Below are 19,701 nucleotides of genomic sequence, written 5' to 3'. Positions count from 1 at the left end.
AAAATAAAGTTACTTGTGTGTTTATTATTAGAAACTGTCAAAAGTAATTCTGAAGCTCATTCACACAACACATCAGCATTAAAGTAAATTTAGTTTTGGGGTTGTATACACAAAGCAGCAGCTTTTGCAAGGCGCTACTTCTCTGCAGGTTTAATGTATAAAAAGGGCAGCATTAATAAAGTGGCAAGCTTTGCATTGAATGTTACTGCTGCACTAACCTTTGTGGTCAAACACACTAACGGTGCCCACACAGGTGCAATGGTTGGATTCGTTTTGAACTTTTAAGTTCAAAACGCATTGCGTGTAGTTCGCACCGTGTTTAATTTGACTTGTGATGCACGTAGTTCATATCACAAACCAAAAAAAGTGTGTGCAGTCAGTACTTTTTGTACTAGATCACATTGCATCTAGTTCAAATCGCACACTGTTGTAGCATATGGCATTTGATGCGATCTAGTACACCTCTAAGCACAAATAGCACCGTGCTTAACCTTTCTGACCATGCTACTGGCTAATATATTTCACTTTTATTCTTTGAACAGAGAATCCACCCTGCACTTGCATACTTACCAATTTTTGTCTGATTCAACTCCCCTTGCTAAGTTCTGTCCTCTCTCCCTAGTAGTGGGAGCTGTTGAAGGGGCAGCGCTTACACTGCTCATTCATGCAAATGACATGAAGGACCATGGATGATTAATAGATGTGATACCTAATACCCCTTTCACACCAGAAATGCAGAGACAAACCCTGGAATTACATTCCCGGGACAAGCAGGGACATTACCGGGATGGGACCCTTTCACACCAGAAAAGTCCCTGCATTTTCTGGTGTGTGAAGGAGGCCGGCAGGAGGTGGGGAGGAGGTGGGCAGGAGGCGGAGGTGGCAGGAGGTGATGAGAATACTCACCCCGGTTGCTTGTCCTCTGTGCAGGCCGAGGATCCACACAGGCGGCGGCGCAAATGACGGGACAGGCAACGGATGAAGGTGATGCAGCTCTCCGGCGCCCTCACTGCCGCTGGAGAGCTGCGTCCTCATCATCCACCGCCTGTCCCATCAATTGTGCCCGCCGCCCGCGTGGATTCCCGGCCGAACAGGACACCGAAGACCGTCAACCCGGGTACATATACCCTACCCCATTCACACCAGCCAGGTCCCCGGGTTGAACCCGGGAACAACCCTGCTACCTAGCAGGGTTGGATTGCCGGCAAATTAGGCAGGTAATTTGTCCCGGGAACCTTTCACACCAGCGCTAGTACCGGGTTGTTCCTGGATTCAACCCGGGAATTTAGGCTTCTGTGAAAGGGGTATTATTTACTTTCAACTAAGTGTATCCTTGACAAATCCATAGTCTCCAAGGCACCTAGAAGTTTTCTGCAATTTCTAGTATTGTGCAGGTATACCCATCCATCCTTGTGGGCAAAAGAAGTCCTGAAAGGACTACTGCTCCTTTCTGCAATATCTTTTCCAGAACATTTGGCATTCACAGTCAGCTATACTAACGGACATGAAGCAGTTTTGACCTACTGTACATGTTGGAGTGTCTGTTAACGCCTGATCTGGCTACAGTCCCTTTAATATCTGATATTAATATGTGCATTGATCCCATTAAACACAATCTGCAAATGTCTATTTTTATTTATTTTTACCACAAATAAATTACATTTATATACAAGCTGTACGTCAATAATAAGCATAAAATGTTTATATGGCACTTCTTTTATAGGTTTCAGTTGGTACTTTTATTATTTAACCCCCTTACCTGGCACGTTCACGTTGGATGTGACCACAGCCAGCTTGCTGGGCTTTTGCTGACAGGGTTGTACAATGCTACTATGTCCACTGGCTTTGATTTCAGAAATCCATTCTGCTGCTTCGGATTTCCCTGCAGTGACGTACATCACTCCTGGGAGTTTTGAGGCTAAAACCTGTGTTTGGGTGTGAACCGTGCAATAAAAATATATATTTTTTTTAAATTGCAATTGATTACAATTGATAAAGCACAACTAATTTGTTAATACAACATGTTTCTATTTTTTTTCCCTTTTTGAATAGTGCTCTTTATAAGAATTCATGGAGATGGCAAGCAAGTTCCGCAAGTGAAAGGGCCTTGCAGTATAAACCAGGAGAAACTATTCATGGATTTAAAGTGAACGAGGTATTACAATTACATGGTTATAATAGGGTGCTAGTAGTTCTGTGGTGTTTTATTGTTGGATTTTAGCCATACTCAAAATTAACAAGCATAAGGTAGAATATTCCATTACTTTTAATTATTTAAATGTGTTAACATTTTGCTAAACTGCATATTTTGCTTAAATCTGCAAAATAGAGCAACTTGGAAGCATGCAAAGTACACACAAAGTATGCAAAATACACAGTCATTGCCTGTTCTTGTCTTTTTCACTCTCCTCTCCCCTGATCTCTGTCCTCTGACTCCTTGGCATATATTCAATGCCGTGGGCGAGCGGTGACTGCGAGCAGGACTTTTTGCTCGCAGTCACCGCTCACCCTGTCAGTATTCAACTGACGACCCCCCCCCTCATTCGCAAATTCCCCCTCGCTCCGTTTTTTGAGCGAGGGGGAATTTGCGACTGTGCCTCCAAAAGCTGCGAGAGCCGAGGCTAATTACAGCGAGTTTGCTGCACTAGCCGCGGCTCTCGCAGTTTAGGGGAATCCTCGCAGTTCTGTGACTGCGAGGATTCCCCCGGAACGTTGCATAGTGCGAGCGTCCGGCGCGGGGGTTAAGCTGCGAGGATCACTGGTTTTCTGTGATCCTCGCCGGCCGCTCGCACCGGCATTGAATACTGCACCTTGTGTCCCTAACCCCAGACCTACCTTACTTCAGCCTGGGTGTAGCTGCAGGGTGGTGCAGCTGCAAATGGATCCAAGATGGGGTCTGATGTTAGGAGGAGTGTAATATTAGACCAACCATAGTGGCTCCTTCTCTATAATGGTGCATGTGGTTTGTATAAGCTGCAAAACATACTCCATAACACAGTGGTGTTTTTCATTCTCCATTGCTAAGAAAATTAAGTAATAAACACGCAGACTCATTATTTATGTTGTGTTATACAAGGACATTCCTGCCACGTATATACTAGTTCTCCTTGTTAATAAATGTCACACATTTGTTATGGGTATGGAATAACTCTCCGGCAATCAGAATTCTGATGTCATTTCTCCGTCATCAGAATGCCGACCGTCGGGAACACGACAGGGGGGCGAGCGCGTTCAAGGCCCTTACGGGCTCGGTGGCTCTAGGCCACCTTTTCTGTTCTCTCTCTATAGGGGTTGGGATTCCGATGTCGGAGAAATGACCATCGGAATCCCAACTGTCGGTAAGTCAACTTTCACCCATTTGTTATATCAGTTATAGCTAACCTTGACACTCCAGCTGTTGTTGAACTACACATCCCAGCATGCCCTGCTACAGTTTTGCTATTTGGCCATGCCAAAACTGATGCAGGGCATGCTGGGATGTGTAGTTCAACAACAGCTGGAGTGTCAAGGTTAGCCATCACTGTATTATATTATAATGTACAGATGTGTAATTCCTCTTCCCGCTCTCTGCTATGTTGTTTTTAGGGCAGATCTGGTCTGCACATCAGTGCTGAAATACAGACCACACTGTGCTAGAAGCAGCACAGCAGAGAGCGATGCCCCATGCAGGGAAGAGGACCTGTATGGGTTTTGAAAAATGCATGGTGCTAGAATGAACACTAATGTGTTGCCTTCAGAAATTGCTCCAATGATCAGTCTCTCAAGACGACCAGCATATGTGAATGATCGGATCTCAAACAACATAGCATTTGATACAGCATAGTTACAAATGCAATAAAAAGAGGACACATCTGTAAAGAAAAACTCTTTCTATGTGTCTCATCCCTCCAAACAAAACCATCCCCTCCCGGCTCTCTGTCTCTACCACTATTCACCCCTTGACCATGACTTTGTGCGCCAGCAACATACCAATGGCCTTTTCTCATCACTGAGCAATATAACATAGATACAGGAATCTCATGGCAAAGTAGTCTTACCCATGCGGCATGTTCTGGCCCAAAACAAATGTCAATATCCTGGTTCTATTTGTATTTCCTTGCAGATTACTCCAGTTCCTGAATTGTTTTTAACAGCAGTAAAGCTCAGTCATGAGAGCACAGGCGCAAAATATTTACATGTGGCAAGAGAAGACTCCAATAATCTATTCAGGTACAACCTCTCCAGTTAACATTTTCTATTGCTTTAAAATTCTACATTTAACATCCAACAAAGGAACTGTAACACAAATTTAATGAGCCATTTATCATTTTACTGTACATCGCGTGCTTTGCCTATTCTCTAATAAAAGCTTAACATGGATTACCTTGTTAAATTGGCACGTGTCAAGGAATATATTAGTGAACATTCAATTCTTGCGGTTCATTTTTTGGAAGCGGGAAAAATGTCCGGAGCATCGCCAAAACGCACAGTCTTATGGGGTGTTCTTGGTATGCAGTGGTTAGTACCTACCAAAAATTGGTCCAAGGAAGGACAAATGGTGAACCAGTGACAGGGTTATGGGCACCCTTGGGGAGCAAAGGCTAGCCTGTCTTTTCATATCCAGCAGAAGAGTTTCCGCAGCACAACTTGCCGAAAAACGTAATGCCATCTAACTCTGATACCTGCCAATTGTAGGTGCTTTCAGTGGTGGATAGGAGCCAGCATGAGCACTCAAGGGGGTAAAATAGCTAAGATGGGAGTTCTATTGAAGATGGGACACAAATTGGGTAGATATTGAGCATGGGCTTGATGGTTTTGATGAAGAAAACCATTAGAAGTTTAATAGGGGGAGAATTCCAGAGCTAGTGAACAGCACTGGCAAAATCTTAGGTGCATATGGGAGGAAGAAATGGGTTGCCAGTAGAGGTAGCTATCTGTTTGAAGGAAGATCAGATCAGTGATATAAAGAGGTTCTCAATATTTTCTGATATTTCAGGTCCAGAGAAATATCGGAACGTAAGTATTCAAACTCTGCAGTTTACGGCCTGGACTTGCAGCTTCAGATTCAGCTCCTTGAAAAGAGGAAACTAACAATAAATTAGCCTTCATTTCCGCAGGAAAAACGTAGATTTGCAGGTCCGCGTCTTGTAGGCCTTATAGAAACAATCAAAATGCTAATTTCTATTCTGCGCAAAAATGGTTGCTAATTCCACAGATTGAAAACACTGAATACCACCCATAAATGGGAGATGATTACGTGGGAAGTTTGAATTGGGCTATAAAGGGAGAGGATAGGCAGATGTAATATGTTTACAGAGGAAGATGAGCCAGGCGGCAGGATTGAGGAAAGACTGAATATTCCAGATTTTAAAAGGCTGTGGTAGTCCAATTCGGAGATGACCAGTGAGTGTATGCGGGTCTGATCCTAGAAATGTTTTTGAGAGGAAATTGGCAGAAATGCAAATTTACCGAGTGTGGCTTGAAGGAGAGGGAGGAGTTAAGGTTAACACGGAACAACACATTTGAGTGTTAAATGAGATGGTAATGCTCTATGCCAGTGGTTCCCAACCCTGGTCCTCAAGTACCCCCAACAGTGCAAGTTTTCCAGGTCTCCACACAGAATCACATGTGCTATAATTGGTTCCACCTGAGGATCTTTCCAAAAGTGCCTGAATAATGAGTGCACTTACCGGGTGACCTGGAAAACGTGCACTGTTGGGGGTACTTGAGGACCAGGGTTGGGAACCACTGCTCTGTGTGAGGATGAAGAGATGGTCCGCTCAGCTCTAAGGTGCGTACACCCTGGCCGATATATCATGTTTGAACGTCCGATATATTGATGCACCATCATCCAGTGTGTACTAGCGATACAGAATATTTGCTACATATATCTCCAACCTCATCTCCACTCAGGACTTTGCCTGTGCTGCACCCCTTCAGTGTAATGCACTCCCTCACTCCATTAGATTCTCCCCGACCTTGCAAAGCTTCAAACAGGCACTGAAAACCCACGTATTCATCAAAGCACACCCTTCTAACGCTTAACCTAGTGCTGAGGCTCGACTCCCCCCCCCTGCCTCATGCCTTGACCACCTTTGCCTGCTTACATCCTTCTTACATGCCACCGCCCACTTGCTTGCACCTCATGTCATCTGTCTGTCTCCCCACAAGATTGTAAGCTCCTCAGAGCAGGGCCCTCTTTCTTCTTGTTGTCAAAGCCCTCTTCTCTTCACGTTTCACTTACAGCTCTTCCATACTCAAACACTCAGCGTCCATCTTCGTCCACATACTCCTCTCCATCTTTGGCCACCAGCCCCTAGTAGTCCTCACTACTTACATCTAAGATGTACTGTGTATTGAATTGTGATGTTGTTTTTACCTGTACTCAATTTTTTATTTACTGTAATGTTGCGTTTTGTCTTCCTATACTGTTCCATTGTATGCCCTTTGTACAGCTCTTCAAAACACTTGTGGCGCCTTATAAATAAAATATAAAAATAATCTGTGAACGATGTAGTTCGTATATATTGCGTCAGCTGTTCAACACAGTCGTTGCCAGGTATATCGGCACATCATGCTGTGTTTACTGACCGCCCATACAGATGCGCCGGTAGGCGCAGGTGATTGACTCAGTGGGTGGGTGCATGCAACCTGATGAAAGACCAAATTTATTTTCTGTGCATCATGTTGTATTGTTTTGTAATACTAACTAATTAAAATTATTGCGTTATCACCTTTTTTTTCTACAAATTTTGACAAAATAATCTCTCTTGCAGTGTACAGTTCCGGACAACCCCGCTGGACAGCACAGGTGTCCCACACATCCTGGAACACACTGTTTTATGTGGCTCCCACAAATACCCATGTAGGGACCCTTTCTTCAAAATGTTAAATCGCTCATTATCCACGTTTATGAATGCTTTTACAGGTAAATTTGTTTTCTCTATACTACAGTTGGCTTTATTTTATATTTGTGATTTTGAAGTAAATAACTATAGCTAAGAATCTTGCAACATCATTTCAGTTTTGTAATCCCTATTAAGGGGGTATCCAATCATTGCTGGGTTTGTTTGTTTTTGGCCAGATGAAATGATACAAATGTTTATTTCTAATGTGGGCGTACAATAGGCCACTTCTTCTCTTGGAGAAGTAATCTGTGTGATTCACCACGATATATTGCATGCAATCCTAGCCAAGCCTGCCCGGCATGGAAGCAATCTAAAAGATCATATTATGCCGTGCTTAAATGAGGTGTCCTCCTACATCTAGCCTCAATACGTCATGCAGCGCAAGATGCTTGATGTGTATGAGCAGCTCTGTGCAACTCTACTAACGTTAGACGTGTTTTTTTTTTTTTTCTCTGCAAATTCATCTTGGTTGCAATGCAATGCGACTAGGATGCACAAGACGACTGTGTTGATTAATTTGACATACAGGTGTATTAGCATGCCGCAAGCATTCGGATCGGAGCTTGGTACCATTGTAGAATGGGAGGTGGGTGAAATAGTATAGCAGGATTGTCTGTGCTGTTGTAGTAGCATGATTGACATGTTTAGGCCATTTAAGAAAAGAATGGCAACAACCAGCATTACAGAAAATGGGTGGTGCATTGTAGCAGATGCAGCTTCACTGGCCCTGGAGCTGTGAAAGCACATGGCCGTCCTGAGTAACTTACATTTAATCAGATTGCCAATGTTTACACCATTGATCCAGTCAGAGAACCTGTCATGAAGCTGTCATTCAGCATTAGCATAATTTTGTATAGGTGTTACATCCATCTCTGAATAGGGCCCTGAAGACAGAATTTATGAAGTCTTCTTCAAATATTATTTTCAATAAGATGAGATTATATAGTCACTGTGCTTATTTAAAACTAGTTTTAGAGCACAAAAAGGAGATCAAAAGAAACAATACTAGCCATTCTACCTGTAGGCTTCCTGGATATTCTAGAAAAATGTATCTTTTCTTGCAATAAGGAAAAGTGTCCTCTTGCCTATAAACTGAAGTACAATTGTCTTGTTAAAACCTGTCTCATGAAATGTTGGTGGTTGGGGGACATGCATTGAGGTGGGGTATGGCTTTGCAGCTGTTTCTCAGAGCACTAGCTCATGAGCAGTATGAGTACTTAACTTTATTAGGAGAAAACATGACCAAGAAGGGTTCTCCTAAATGCATCTTAGTGTTTTGCGCACATTGTTTCAAAAGTATTAAAGTAGGGCTATGTAGAATACAATGTTGCCTGCTATTAAATCTTAAGGTGCCCATACGCGATGCACGCTCCCGCGGGCATCCCTTTGCACAGCACTGCTCGACTGCTGTGACCCTGTCCCCTTCTCGGTTAGATCGACCGAGAACATGCAGGCTGGATTCAATGTCCCCCCAGCAGTGGGACGAGAAGGGGGCGTGGCCAGGAAAAGGCTCGTCACTTCCCGGCCGTTCACGGCAGAACAAGCCCGACAGCATGTGAAGGCTCGTTCTGCTGAGATATCCTGCTCAATGCTGTCGGGGAAGACAGCATTGAATAGGGCCCGGTGACGATTGAATACCCCCAAAGTCTGTGCAGCCCGTGCTTTTTGAACTAGCTTCAGATTGCATCGCAGGCACATCACATACAATGTTATCTACTTCAAAACGCACGGAAATATTGTACCTTGTATGGTCACCTTAACCATTGAGCCTATACTTGCAAACATTGTTGAATTTATCTGTCCATCATCAGCCAAAGATGTTTTAAGATGGCCTAATTGCATTAATGCATGGCATAAATGTGGTGACAAGGATTCAGTTTGTATACAAAAGTGCTTGTCTTTTACCTGTCCACAGATTTATATTGAGTTTTTTGCTTAATGATCTTAAAAGTGAATCCATATTTAGTACCTTCCAAAAATGTTTACTTTTTTTTTTTTTTTTTTTAAAGAAAAAAATAAAAAGTTTTAACATAACTTTTCATAGAAGCCCTAATAGTGAAACTGGGCTTGCCATAACAAACAAGCTCCCAGTTTAAGGAACTTTTATAAAGCTTCTATAACTGTGTGCATCCTGAGATGAAGCTTGCCAAGTCTGTCATTGTGTTTCTCATTTTGTTTTGTTTTGTTTTTGCAGCAAGTGACTATACCATGTACCCGTTTTCAACTCAAAATGCCAAGGACTTCCAAAATCTCCTGTCTGTGTACTTAGATGCTGTGTTTTTCCCATGTCTGAGAGAACTGGATTTTTGGTAACCTTCACTTTCACATAAATAGACTCTTTGCTGATAAACCAGATATCAATCTAAACTATGATCACTGTGTGATTAATTTTCCTTTTTATTTTTTAGGCAAGAAGGCTGGCGATTAGAACATGAAAACCCTACTGATTCTACAACACCATTAATATTCAAAGGAATTGTGTTTAATGAAATGAAGGGGGTATTTGTAAGTTGTTTTTTTTTTCTTATTCTCTCATCTTTGCTGCTCAGTGAATTCTTGATGTACTAGCAGAAATCATAATGTAAAGTTATCAATTCAGAAACTAATTAGATGAGACAAGAGGCCCATACACACTGGGGGATTTTGAGCTGAAAGTAGCTTGCTTTTGGTGTTTTGAGCTACTTCTAGCTCTAAATCCCCCAGTGTGTATGTCCCGGTGGTTAGCATTAATGTGCTGAATAGGGCCCTAACAGAATTCATGAAGTCTTACTCCCTATTATTTTCAAGAATCTGAGATTATATAGTCACTGTACATATATAAAACTAGTTTTATAGCTCGAACTGAGCAAATAGTATAATTAACGTTTATCACTACTGCATTTGGGTTTCAAATTAGTGTCCCATTCCTGTGTGAAAGATGAGTCTGCGTACATTTATCCTCCATGCAGAACAAGTCATGTTATATATAACAAGTAAGCGTTAGGACTCACCAGCATCTTCTGCTGATTAAAATATTAAGTGTGCAACTGCCGCTATATTTGAATAAGAAATGGAAGATTAGTGTTTTCCATAACAAAGCCACCTAGCACTGCTGAGTTGCACCATGGCATGACTAGAAGGGCAAATTTTTAGCCCATGAACTCTCCAACCCACCCCAGTCCCTATCTGCTTCTAACTCAATACCAGCAGATGAGTGGCTGAGCCAGCAATGATGCGGGGACACCTCTCATCGTTGCCCCGTACACACTGGGTGGCTTTGGGGCTGAATGAAGCTCAAATGAGTAAACTAAACTGCTTTCAGCTCAGTCGCCCCGTGTGTATGGGCCATTAGAATCTTCCTTAACATCCTAGAGTTGGTCAAAAAGTGATGTGGTTATCCCCTGTGGAATCTCCCCTCTTAAAATATTTACGTTATGTGTGCTATTTGCATTAGAGACAATATTTGCTGCTCTCAGCTGCTCATCCTGAGATAAACTTGTGTTTTTTTTTTTTTTTTTTTTTTGCAATACAGACTTTTAAGCTTTGTTTACACTTTTAAGAAAACCAGTGGTGGGCGCTGGGGCAGTGAGGTATGGTGATTTATTTCTTTGCTTTCCCAACAGACTGATAATGAGAGAATTTTTGCAGAGCAGCTGCAGAACAAGCTCCTTCCAGACCACACCTATGCTGTTGTGTCAGGAGGAGAGCCATTACACATTCCAGACCTCACCTGGGAGCAGCTGAGGCACTTCCACGCCACACACTATCACCCGAGTAATGCCAGGTACGGTGCTGGAGCTTTACCATCACTCTGTACACCATGTTTTACAGTCCAGTCCCTTCATTGTACAGCAGTATCTTCGTTCCCTTCATATGTCTATTAAAACAGCTAAGCTCATACTGTATGTGTGGATGACGCTATGGGAATAACATTCTGCTTTTATTTATTTCTCTAGTTGGGTGCAGTGCAATAACAAAGAGAATAACAATGAGTGGTTGTGTGCGTGGCTGAAGGGACTATGTGGACTTGTTGGATTAGGTGTGGCCGCTATTGGGTGTACAATTATCGGAGGTCAGCATGGAATTATTTCCCTGTTGAACATAGGTTTCAATGTAAGCAATGTGACCCTCATGGGCTTCTAAAGGGAAATATATCCGATTTAGCAAGGTTGCTACAATAAGTGTCACATGATGCAGATACTTATTTGTTACACTTTCAGGTTCTTTACCTATGGTAATCTTCCATTGGAGTTGCATTTAAAACAAATACATGAAGATGCCTTGAGCAAGTTTGAGTGCACAAACCCACAGACAGCAGTTCCTGCACAACAGCGCTGGGAGACACCGGTAGGTTTACTGTTGTGTGACCGTATGTATGCACAATCAAATCTAGTTTCTTTGTAAGAGTAACACTGTGTTATTGTATACTTCTATCTATTATTCCTGGTTTCTCTATATGCGTGTTTACTGTTCAGTCTTTAGTAGGGAAGTTTTCTTCTTGTATTATTTTTTTATTAATAAGCTGACTAGCTTGCATCAGCGACGGAGATTTGGTTACCTGACTATGGGCCTTATTCAGACCTATTCGCTAGGCTCTGTATACTCGCAACCTAGCAAACAAGTCAGCGTCGCCCCCCGAATGCTAGCATGGGAGGGGATGTGTACGAGAACACATCCCCTCACATGCGCCCAGCATTTTCATGGGGACACCCATAAAGTGATCCTATCAAACATTGCAGGTAATTGAATTGTCCCACTTCAGTTATATCTGTTCCGGTTGTTGTTTTTTTGCAGCAGCAGCGAATGCTTCCACTATGCACCCATTTTAACACAAAATCCCAAGGGCAGCATTGGCTGGTCAAACACTTTGGCAGCTACTGTACAACTTCTCTACCTCTGGCTCCTTCACATAGCTCAGTGGTTCCAAATCTATGCCATGGCACCCTGGGGTGCCTTGAGACCATTTGCAAGGGTGCCTGGGGTTGGTGGTCCAAGACCAATTCAAATTCATTACGATCAATGCAATAGGCAAAACCAGTGCTTGTGGCTGCCAATCCTAAAATGTGTACAAAATATAAACAAATATTGTCCTTCACTACATAATGAAACATTAAGATGAGATATATACTGTATATACACACAATTTTATTACATTTTTAATTAACAAACTTTTGTCCTAAGGGTGACGTGAGGGGTATAGGGCAACATGATTCTAAAAAGTTTGGAATCCCCTGACATAGCTCCTGTCTCAACTTGGCTTTCCACAGTTGTGCTGAGCTGGAGAATGTTACATTGCTAATGTTACATTAAATTACTATCCTGGCTTCCCACATCCTACTGGCTGCAGTTCTGCTCATTCTTTTAGAACATGCTTCAGCCTAGAGTTGGATGTTTATTTTTTTTTATTTTTTGTGTGCTGTGTGTTCTAACTCTGGGGCAGATTTATTAAGCTTGGAGAAGAGAGAAACTGGAGATAAAGCGGAGAAAAGGTAAAAGGAGATAAAGCACCAGCCAATCAGCTGTGTTTGAAAAAGACAGTTGGGAGTTGATTGGCTGGTGCTTTATCTCCTTTTACCTTTTCTCCGCTTTATCTCCAGTTTATCTCTTCTCTAAGCTTAATATATCTGCCCCAGAGTCTGTGCCTAGAGGATTCATTAGGTTTTGCCTAACCACTTTGTATTTTTTAATGAGGAAACTTCTCCTGGTTTTACATTTAAATACAAGATTTTTCTAGTTGTAGTAGGAGAATGTGTGGTTTCTATTCAGTTAAATGCATATAGGTGAGAAATATGAAGTATTGACTCTTTGCATGACTACATGTTTTCCTTCAGTAGTATGGTGAGACCTATAGATCTATATTATGTTGTTGCAATTAGGTCATAACTAATATGTATGTCATTTGCAGAGAGAATATCACATAACATGTGGTGTGGACACATTTGCCTCTGATCCAACTAAACAGACAATGGTCAGCATTAGCTTCATGCTGTCAGAGTAAGTACCCAGACAATAATGACAATGAATGGTAAGAGGTGTACTGACACAGCCACGCAGAATGGTTTCACACAAACTGAAATCCTTTTAAAATAAAGTTAAAGTGTGGGTCACAAGCTGGGTTTCATTACTCCTCTATCTAAGTGCTGTAGATTATGGATATGACAGGCACATACCACACAACTAGTGTTACCTAAATATTTATTTAGGTAAGTGAAGGTAGAAAACTAGGAGTAGCAACACTAGTTCAGGGTGAGGCCTAGAGCAGATCACCTAGATAAGTATTTACTAGGTGGCCCGTTTGAACATTTTTCATGCGAAAGGGCCAAAAGTAAATTGTTGACTTTTGATTTGTAAACAAACAATACAATGTGCAATTCTAAATTAACAGTTAATCAGAAGCAGGGAAGTTAATCTTTAAAATGATACCTCATTTATCGATTTTGGTTAAGTATGAAAGGAGAAAAAGGAATAGTCGCCAAAAATCACCTTCTAGAAATTATTTATATATGCTATTCAATATTAGAACGAAAATTTAAATCTGACTGGATTCAACTAAAATGTAATTATATAATAAAAAATGTGACCAGCCACTTAACATGCATGGTCACAGAGGACTATAAAAGAACAGAGTAGAAGCAGAGCTTGGGATAGTGGCTACAGACCAGTGAGCCAGAGACCTGAATAGTGGGGAAATGAATTGAAATGCTGCTGACATAAAGATTTATAGCATAACATCAGCTTTGAAGGTACTGGAGGCATATCATTTCAAATAAATATGTTTTTTGGTACTTGTTTCCTAGCACGGCCACAAATCTTATGGATCGTGTACCTTTAGTTAAGGTACACGATCCATAAGATGGACCCGATTTCCTTTGAAATCAGGTCCATTTGGCCGGCTAGGACAAAATATCGGGGTCATCGCGTCGGTCGGGACCGTTAACAATGGTCCCGACGCGATGCCCGCGATTTCCCCATAGGCTTCAATGTTAAAAAATATTTTAACATTGAAATCGTGTCGGGAAAGGTAAAATATCGGGGGCATCGCGTCGGTCGGGACCATTAACATAGGTCCCGACGCGATGCCCCCGATTTTTACATAGGCTTCAATGTTAAAAGATTTTTTAACATTGAAATCCTGAAAAAATGTGAAATGGGCCAATATGACCCATTTCACATTTTAGATGTCCCCGTCGTCACCCCACGATAGACGCCAACCCGAAGCGTGGCGAGCGGCGGCGGTGCACGTCCTCCGACCTTTTCATTCCCCTACTATCCACGTCGGCGTGGAGTTGAGAATAGAATAGTGTGGCGAGCCACCGAGCCCGAAGCGTGGCGAGCGCAGCGAGCCCCGCGAGGGGACGCGGATACCTTCACAGTTATACGCGTCCCCTCGCGGGCTTCACAGGTGTCCGTGGCGACGCGGACACCTGTGAAGTCCGCGAAGGGACGCGTTTACCTGTGAAGGTATCCACGTCCCCTCGCGGGGCTCGCTGCGCTCGCCACGCTTCGGGCTCGGTGGCTCGCTGCGCTCGCCACACTATTCTATTCTCAACTCCACGCCGACGTGGATAGTAGGGGAATGAAAAGGTCGGAGGACGCGCACCGCCGCCCCTCGCGGGCTCGCTGCGCTCGCCACGCTTCGGGTTGGCGTCTATCGTGGGGTGGGGTGTACGCCGTGACATTTGGGGGGGTTGGGAATATTTTACGTTGAATCCAATGTAAAATCGGGTCCCAGGGACCCGATTTACATTTCATTAAAAAAAAAAAAATCGGGTCCAAAATCGGTCGGTCGCGACGATCGCATCGCATGCGACCAAATCGCATGCGATGCGATCGACCCGATTTTTCCGACACGACCACCCCGATGTAAATCGGTGTGGCCGTGCTAGGAAACAAGTACCTGTTGTTTTTTTTTTTTTTTTTTTGAATGGTAATGACTTTAAGCAGGGTTCCGTATACTGGCTGCCTCTGAGCACTTGCTGGGTTGGTGGTCCAGGATCAATTAATATTTTAATAGGCAAAACCAGTGCTTATGGCTTCGAGTCATAAAAGTATGTGAACGAATCACAGTGAATTAGGGATGGGAATCCTGTGATCTGTGGGATCCTGGATTTTTGTCCAAAAACCAATGGTATTCGAATTTTGGGATTGGTGTCAGTAATTTTGGGATTACGGTGCACATTTTGTTTTCAGCCAGATAGTGCTGAACACTAGAATTCAGCTCAGATACTACCCCAGGCTGTATGCGTGTGACATAGAGGTCTTGCTGTGCAGCCCCATGCTAGCCAGGCCATTTAAATGTCCACGCCTGCCCACACTGTGTGTTGAAGACTTTGAGCAACAGTCTCACTGAGCGGTGCCTATGACCTGGAGAACTGGCTACTGTGAGTGTCTTAAGGAAGTGGGAGTCTGATTCAGGGGTGGCAGTCACTTGGTACTTGCTGCTGCCTGTCACTACCAGTGAGTGTTTGTGTCCTTGGCAGGCCCTGGCTGCACTCTGCAAAACTTTCTTGCAATAGGCTGTCTACTGAAGCCTGTGCTGTCAAATGTGGGCCATCTGCTGAATGGGGGTGACCATGAAAGTTATTTTATTTCTTTGGGGTGTCAATCCCAATACACAAATACAATGAATGAGGTGGGATTGGGGCCTATATGGTGCGTGCGTGTGTATGTATGTATGTACAGTATTGGGCTGACTACATTTGATTGGCTCAGAAACTGCATTGTACGTTATACAACATCACCATGCTTATGTAGGGTGCAGACCAGAATGATTTGGCCCAAAACATGCCCACTTTACATACTTTTGGTCGAGATTGGTCCCAAAACACCCAAGTTCGAAACAATCTCAACTGATTGTTTGGGACCAAATCAGATCAAATTCTAATCTGATGCGCATCCCCACTGGTCGTTTCACAGATCCTACCTTCAGCTGGGTACAGATCGAGATCCGATCAGATTAAAATCATGTGCAGGTCGTGAGCTGATCGTGTGCTCCAACAGGTCGCGAACCGATGGTACGATTGTCTTAGGATCTGCTCACGACCTGCATTGTTCTGGTGTGTACCCAGCATTACACACGGATCCAATCGCGCTGCTACACTTTGATTCTCATTGTAGGTCAGGGATGCAATATATGGCAGAGTTGCATAACCTAAAGGGGGTAGATGACATGGGGTTTAAGGGAAAAAACTGGTCAGATCCAGGAGCCCACCACAGACGGGTGTATGCTGGATAAAGTTCAAGCAATGCTAATTGCACAATGCTGGGTACCTCAGCTAGTAGTTAATATAAAAAATATTGTGCTGGTAAAATCTATATCTAATCTGTTGGTGCAGTTTTTATTACCAAGCCTATAAATACTCTGCTTTTTAAAACGAATTTCTTATTTCCCCCCCCAGAATCGTAGACTCATTTGAATCCTTCACATTAAGCCTTTTGTCATCTTTGCTGGTTGATGGTCCAAATTCTCCATTCTATAAAGCCTTAATAGAATCCAAGCTTGGTACAGATTTCTCTCCTGATGCCGGGTAAGCCTTTACCGTTGTTTTATTTTTTTCAGTAAATTTTTGCTACATTTAAAAAAAAAAATATAAAAATAAACTTTTATTTTAACTCTTGCCATGTTTCTTTCTGAAGGACTTTTGCTTATCGGCGCAAATCTGTGTGTATTTAGCAAATTAAAAAAGTATTTTGATCAAAACCTCTAAAGCTGGGCACAAACTACTTATTTAAGATATATGGCTGACTTTTGAGCCATACCCAGTAGGTCTAGCCCTGTATAGATGCCCCCCTCTGTATCTGAGTACATTTGCAGTTTATTATTGTTCGCGCCGATAGCTGTCATTCTTTGTTGTATACAGATATAGCCGCGGTCATTGTCGCTATGGCTGCTAGTGCTCGTTTGTTGCAGCAAAGTCGTGCCCATGGTGCGGAATCACAATGCTGTGCCATCGCTACCCATTGCCTTCCTATGAGCCACAGGTGCGTGCCTTTTGTTACGGATGCCACACGTGGCGTTTGCTGCAACAACGATGAGCACGGCTATATTTGTACATATATGGTGTTACTATTGCCATACAGCTGGTTCCATGTATAATATGGTAAAATGTGAACACGGGCATATTTCTCTTCTGTTTTCTTTCTATTTCTGTCATTCTTGTTTCTTTCAAGACTTCAGCTTGTGCTTTCATCCTGTTCCTGTGTTGCCTGTCCTGACACTGCAATATTCTCACAATTCTTCTGTCTACGCTGTAGTTCAGATATTTTTTGGTTTTCTTATGAGTTCTATTTATCTGTTCATTCTGTCTGTATTTCAGTATTGTTACCAACATGACAGTTGTGTGATTTCCCTAGCATAGTGATATTATCATGTATGTGATATTTCTGCAGACTGGTTATCAGACATCTTTGTTGTTCTCTTTAAGTTGTGTTATATGGAACTTTGCTGCTGGATCTTTGTTTCCATGTTAGACCTTATATTATGTTCCCTGTATCCTTTTGTAATCTAACTTAGGGATAGCCAATTAGTTCGGGAGGGAATTGACAAGTTTTCGTAAATGGTCCAGTGCTGCACACAAGATATGCCTACAGGCCCCTCCACATGCTCAGTTTATGCCATCAGGCAGCTCTGCAAGACCCTTTTAAACTATCTCCACATGCCTTTATGTGGAATCACCCCCTTTGGAAGTTCATTGTAATAATATGCCCATCGCAATAATCCCCCCCCCCCCCCCCCCCCAGCCCTCATGCAGAGGGACAAGCCCACGCAGAGTGGTTTAACTGGTATAAAAAAAAAATCTTTCTCCAGCTTTCACTGAAGAACAATGCTCCCCATTGGCTCTGCCTCACCGTGAACACCTCTGTAGTATAGAGGAGGAGGTGATGTCCATGATATGTTGCTGCCTGCAGCACATGGCGGTGGCTGCTGTTGCTGTGAGCCTGCTTCTACAATGGCTTCCTGCCATTCCACATAAAGGTTTCTGCCACATAATGCAGGTGGGCGCTGGTCACATGTATGTTGTGGACAAAATTGCCTGCTAGGCCATATATTGCCCATCCCTGCTGTAACCACTACTTACCCTTACTACCCATACTCCAATATCTGGTGCAGCGAAGTGTCCATAAGCATATTTAGATTTCATTGAAAACTGTTCTAGTTGAAGCAATTGATTTATAGTAGAAGCTTATCACAGTGCTACCAGTGTGACCCCTAACAAACGGTAAAATATTCTGGCTCAGCTGTTATTTGGTTTATCTTTGTCATTAAATCCAGGTTTAATAATAATACCAGAGATACGTACTTCAGCATTGGATTGCAAGGAATATGCAAAGATGATGTTCACAATGTGAAAGAAATCATAGCTAAAACCATCGACGAGGTCATTGAGTAAGTACAGTATGATACTTCACTAATGGTGTTACATCAATCAAAGTGGTCTATGCTGTTGTACCTCATTAACATTAGACAGGCATTTTTAGTATAAAAAAATATATATATTCAAGAGAACCCTTCCAGTGTAATCGCACACAACTTCGCCTGATTATAGAATGGAAAAATATTAATTCTGAATTCTAGTAGCGTAAATGTTCGGGTTATTGTAATGACAATATTTCCTGTGTATAAATGATATTATATGTTATACATTATCTTCTAGAGTTACAACATTTTTAAGCTTTTATGTATGTAAGACAGGATAATCCTTATATGCACTATATAGTAATTGTTCATATGCCCTATTCACAATGGTACACCATTTCTGCCATTTTAGAACTTTATTCATGGGTTCCATTTGTTAGAGCAACAGTCAATTGGTTGACTGATGGAAATCCTAATCTCTATTAAAATATCTGTAAATACTGTGAAAATGTTTCAGCAGATGCAACCTTATATTATTGAATTAGAACAAAGTGCAATGTTTTGGTGTAATAGCTCAAAATGAAAAGTGTGTGTGTGTATATATATATATATATATATATATATATATATATATATATATATATATATATATATATATATATATATATATATGTGTGTGTGTGTGTATATATATATATATATATATATATATATATATATCACAGGTGTAGAGCCAAAAATAGATCCACAAGGAGCACTCACCAATAAGACCAATAGTAATTTAATGGTACTTGTTAAAGATACAAAACATCTTACTTTTGTGAGGAGGTCGACGTTTCGGCCACTAGAGGGCCTTTGTCAAGACAATTCACCTGGCACATCCGTACAGCACAAGCACATCAAGTACTTGATGTGCTTGTGCTGTACGGATGTGCCAGGTGTATCTTTAACAAGTACCATTAAATTACTATTGGTCTTATTGGTGAGTGCTCCTTGTGGATCTATTTTTGGCTCTACACCTGTGATATATTAGGAACATCGGCGGATGTTTGCTTAAGTGGAGCACCCTGAACGCTGACAAGGGCTAGCCGTGAGTGCGGATTCCCCAAAATATATATATATATATATATATATATATATGTCGACCTTTTGAATGTGTTGATCTTTCATCTGTTTTTTGTACAGATGACAGTTTGAATGGTCCACACGTGTTTCAACATTTTTAGGATTAGGCATCAGTGGGGCAGTTATGGTTAGATTTGGGCAAAAATAACAAAAAACAAAATTGCTACCATGTGTGTCCACCTTTTTGAAAGTGTTGAGTTTTAATCTGTTGACCTTTTTGTACATGTCAATTTATTCCCTTATTGTGATAAACATTTTGTGTTTATATGTATTTGGAACTATAATTTTATTCAGGATAGGCTTTGTTGATTTGGGACAGAGAATAAATTGGTAGCTTTATGTGGCCATATTTAC

General features: G+C 42.0%; 1 protein-coding gene across 1 annotated transcript in view; it reads left to right on the top strand.

Annotated features, from left to right (window-relative positions):
* PITRM1 (pitrilysin metallopeptidase 1) overlaps nt 1-19,701 on the top strand; it is a 65,180-nt gene that overhangs the window by 1,154 nt on the left and 44,325 nt on the right. The window contains exons 2-11 of the mRNA XM_083188808.1: nt 2,053-2,155; nt 4,103-4,209; nt 6,756-6,907; nt 9,082-9,196; nt 9,296-9,392; nt 10,490-10,650; nt 11,087-11,213; nt 12,772-12,860; nt 16,265-16,393; nt 18,139-18,252. Of these exons, the coding sequence (XP_083044934.1) occupies nt 2,053-2,155; nt 4,103-4,209; nt 6,756-6,907; nt 9,082-9,196; nt 9,296-9,392; nt 10,490-10,650; nt 11,087-11,213; nt 12,772-12,860; nt 16,265-16,393; nt 18,139-18,252 (1,194 nt within the window). The remainder of the gene's footprint in view (nt 1-2,052; nt 2,156-4,102; nt 4,210-6,755; nt 6,908-9,081; nt 9,197-9,295; nt 9,393-10,489; nt 10,651-11,086; nt 11,214-12,771; nt 12,861-16,264; nt 16,394-18,138; nt 18,253-19,701) is intronic.

The sequence above is a fragment of the Crinia signifera genome, chromosome 5 (genome assembly GCF_055691185.1).
Source record: "Crinia signifera chromosome 5, ASM5569118v1, whole genome shotgun sequence".
In the NCBI taxonomy this organism is placed as follows: domain Eukaryota; kingdom Metazoa; phylum Chordata; class Amphibia; order Anura; family Myobatrachidae; genus Crinia; species Crinia signifera.
Note: the sequence above shows the minus strand (reverse complement) of the source record. Positions and strands in the feature narration are given on the sequence as shown.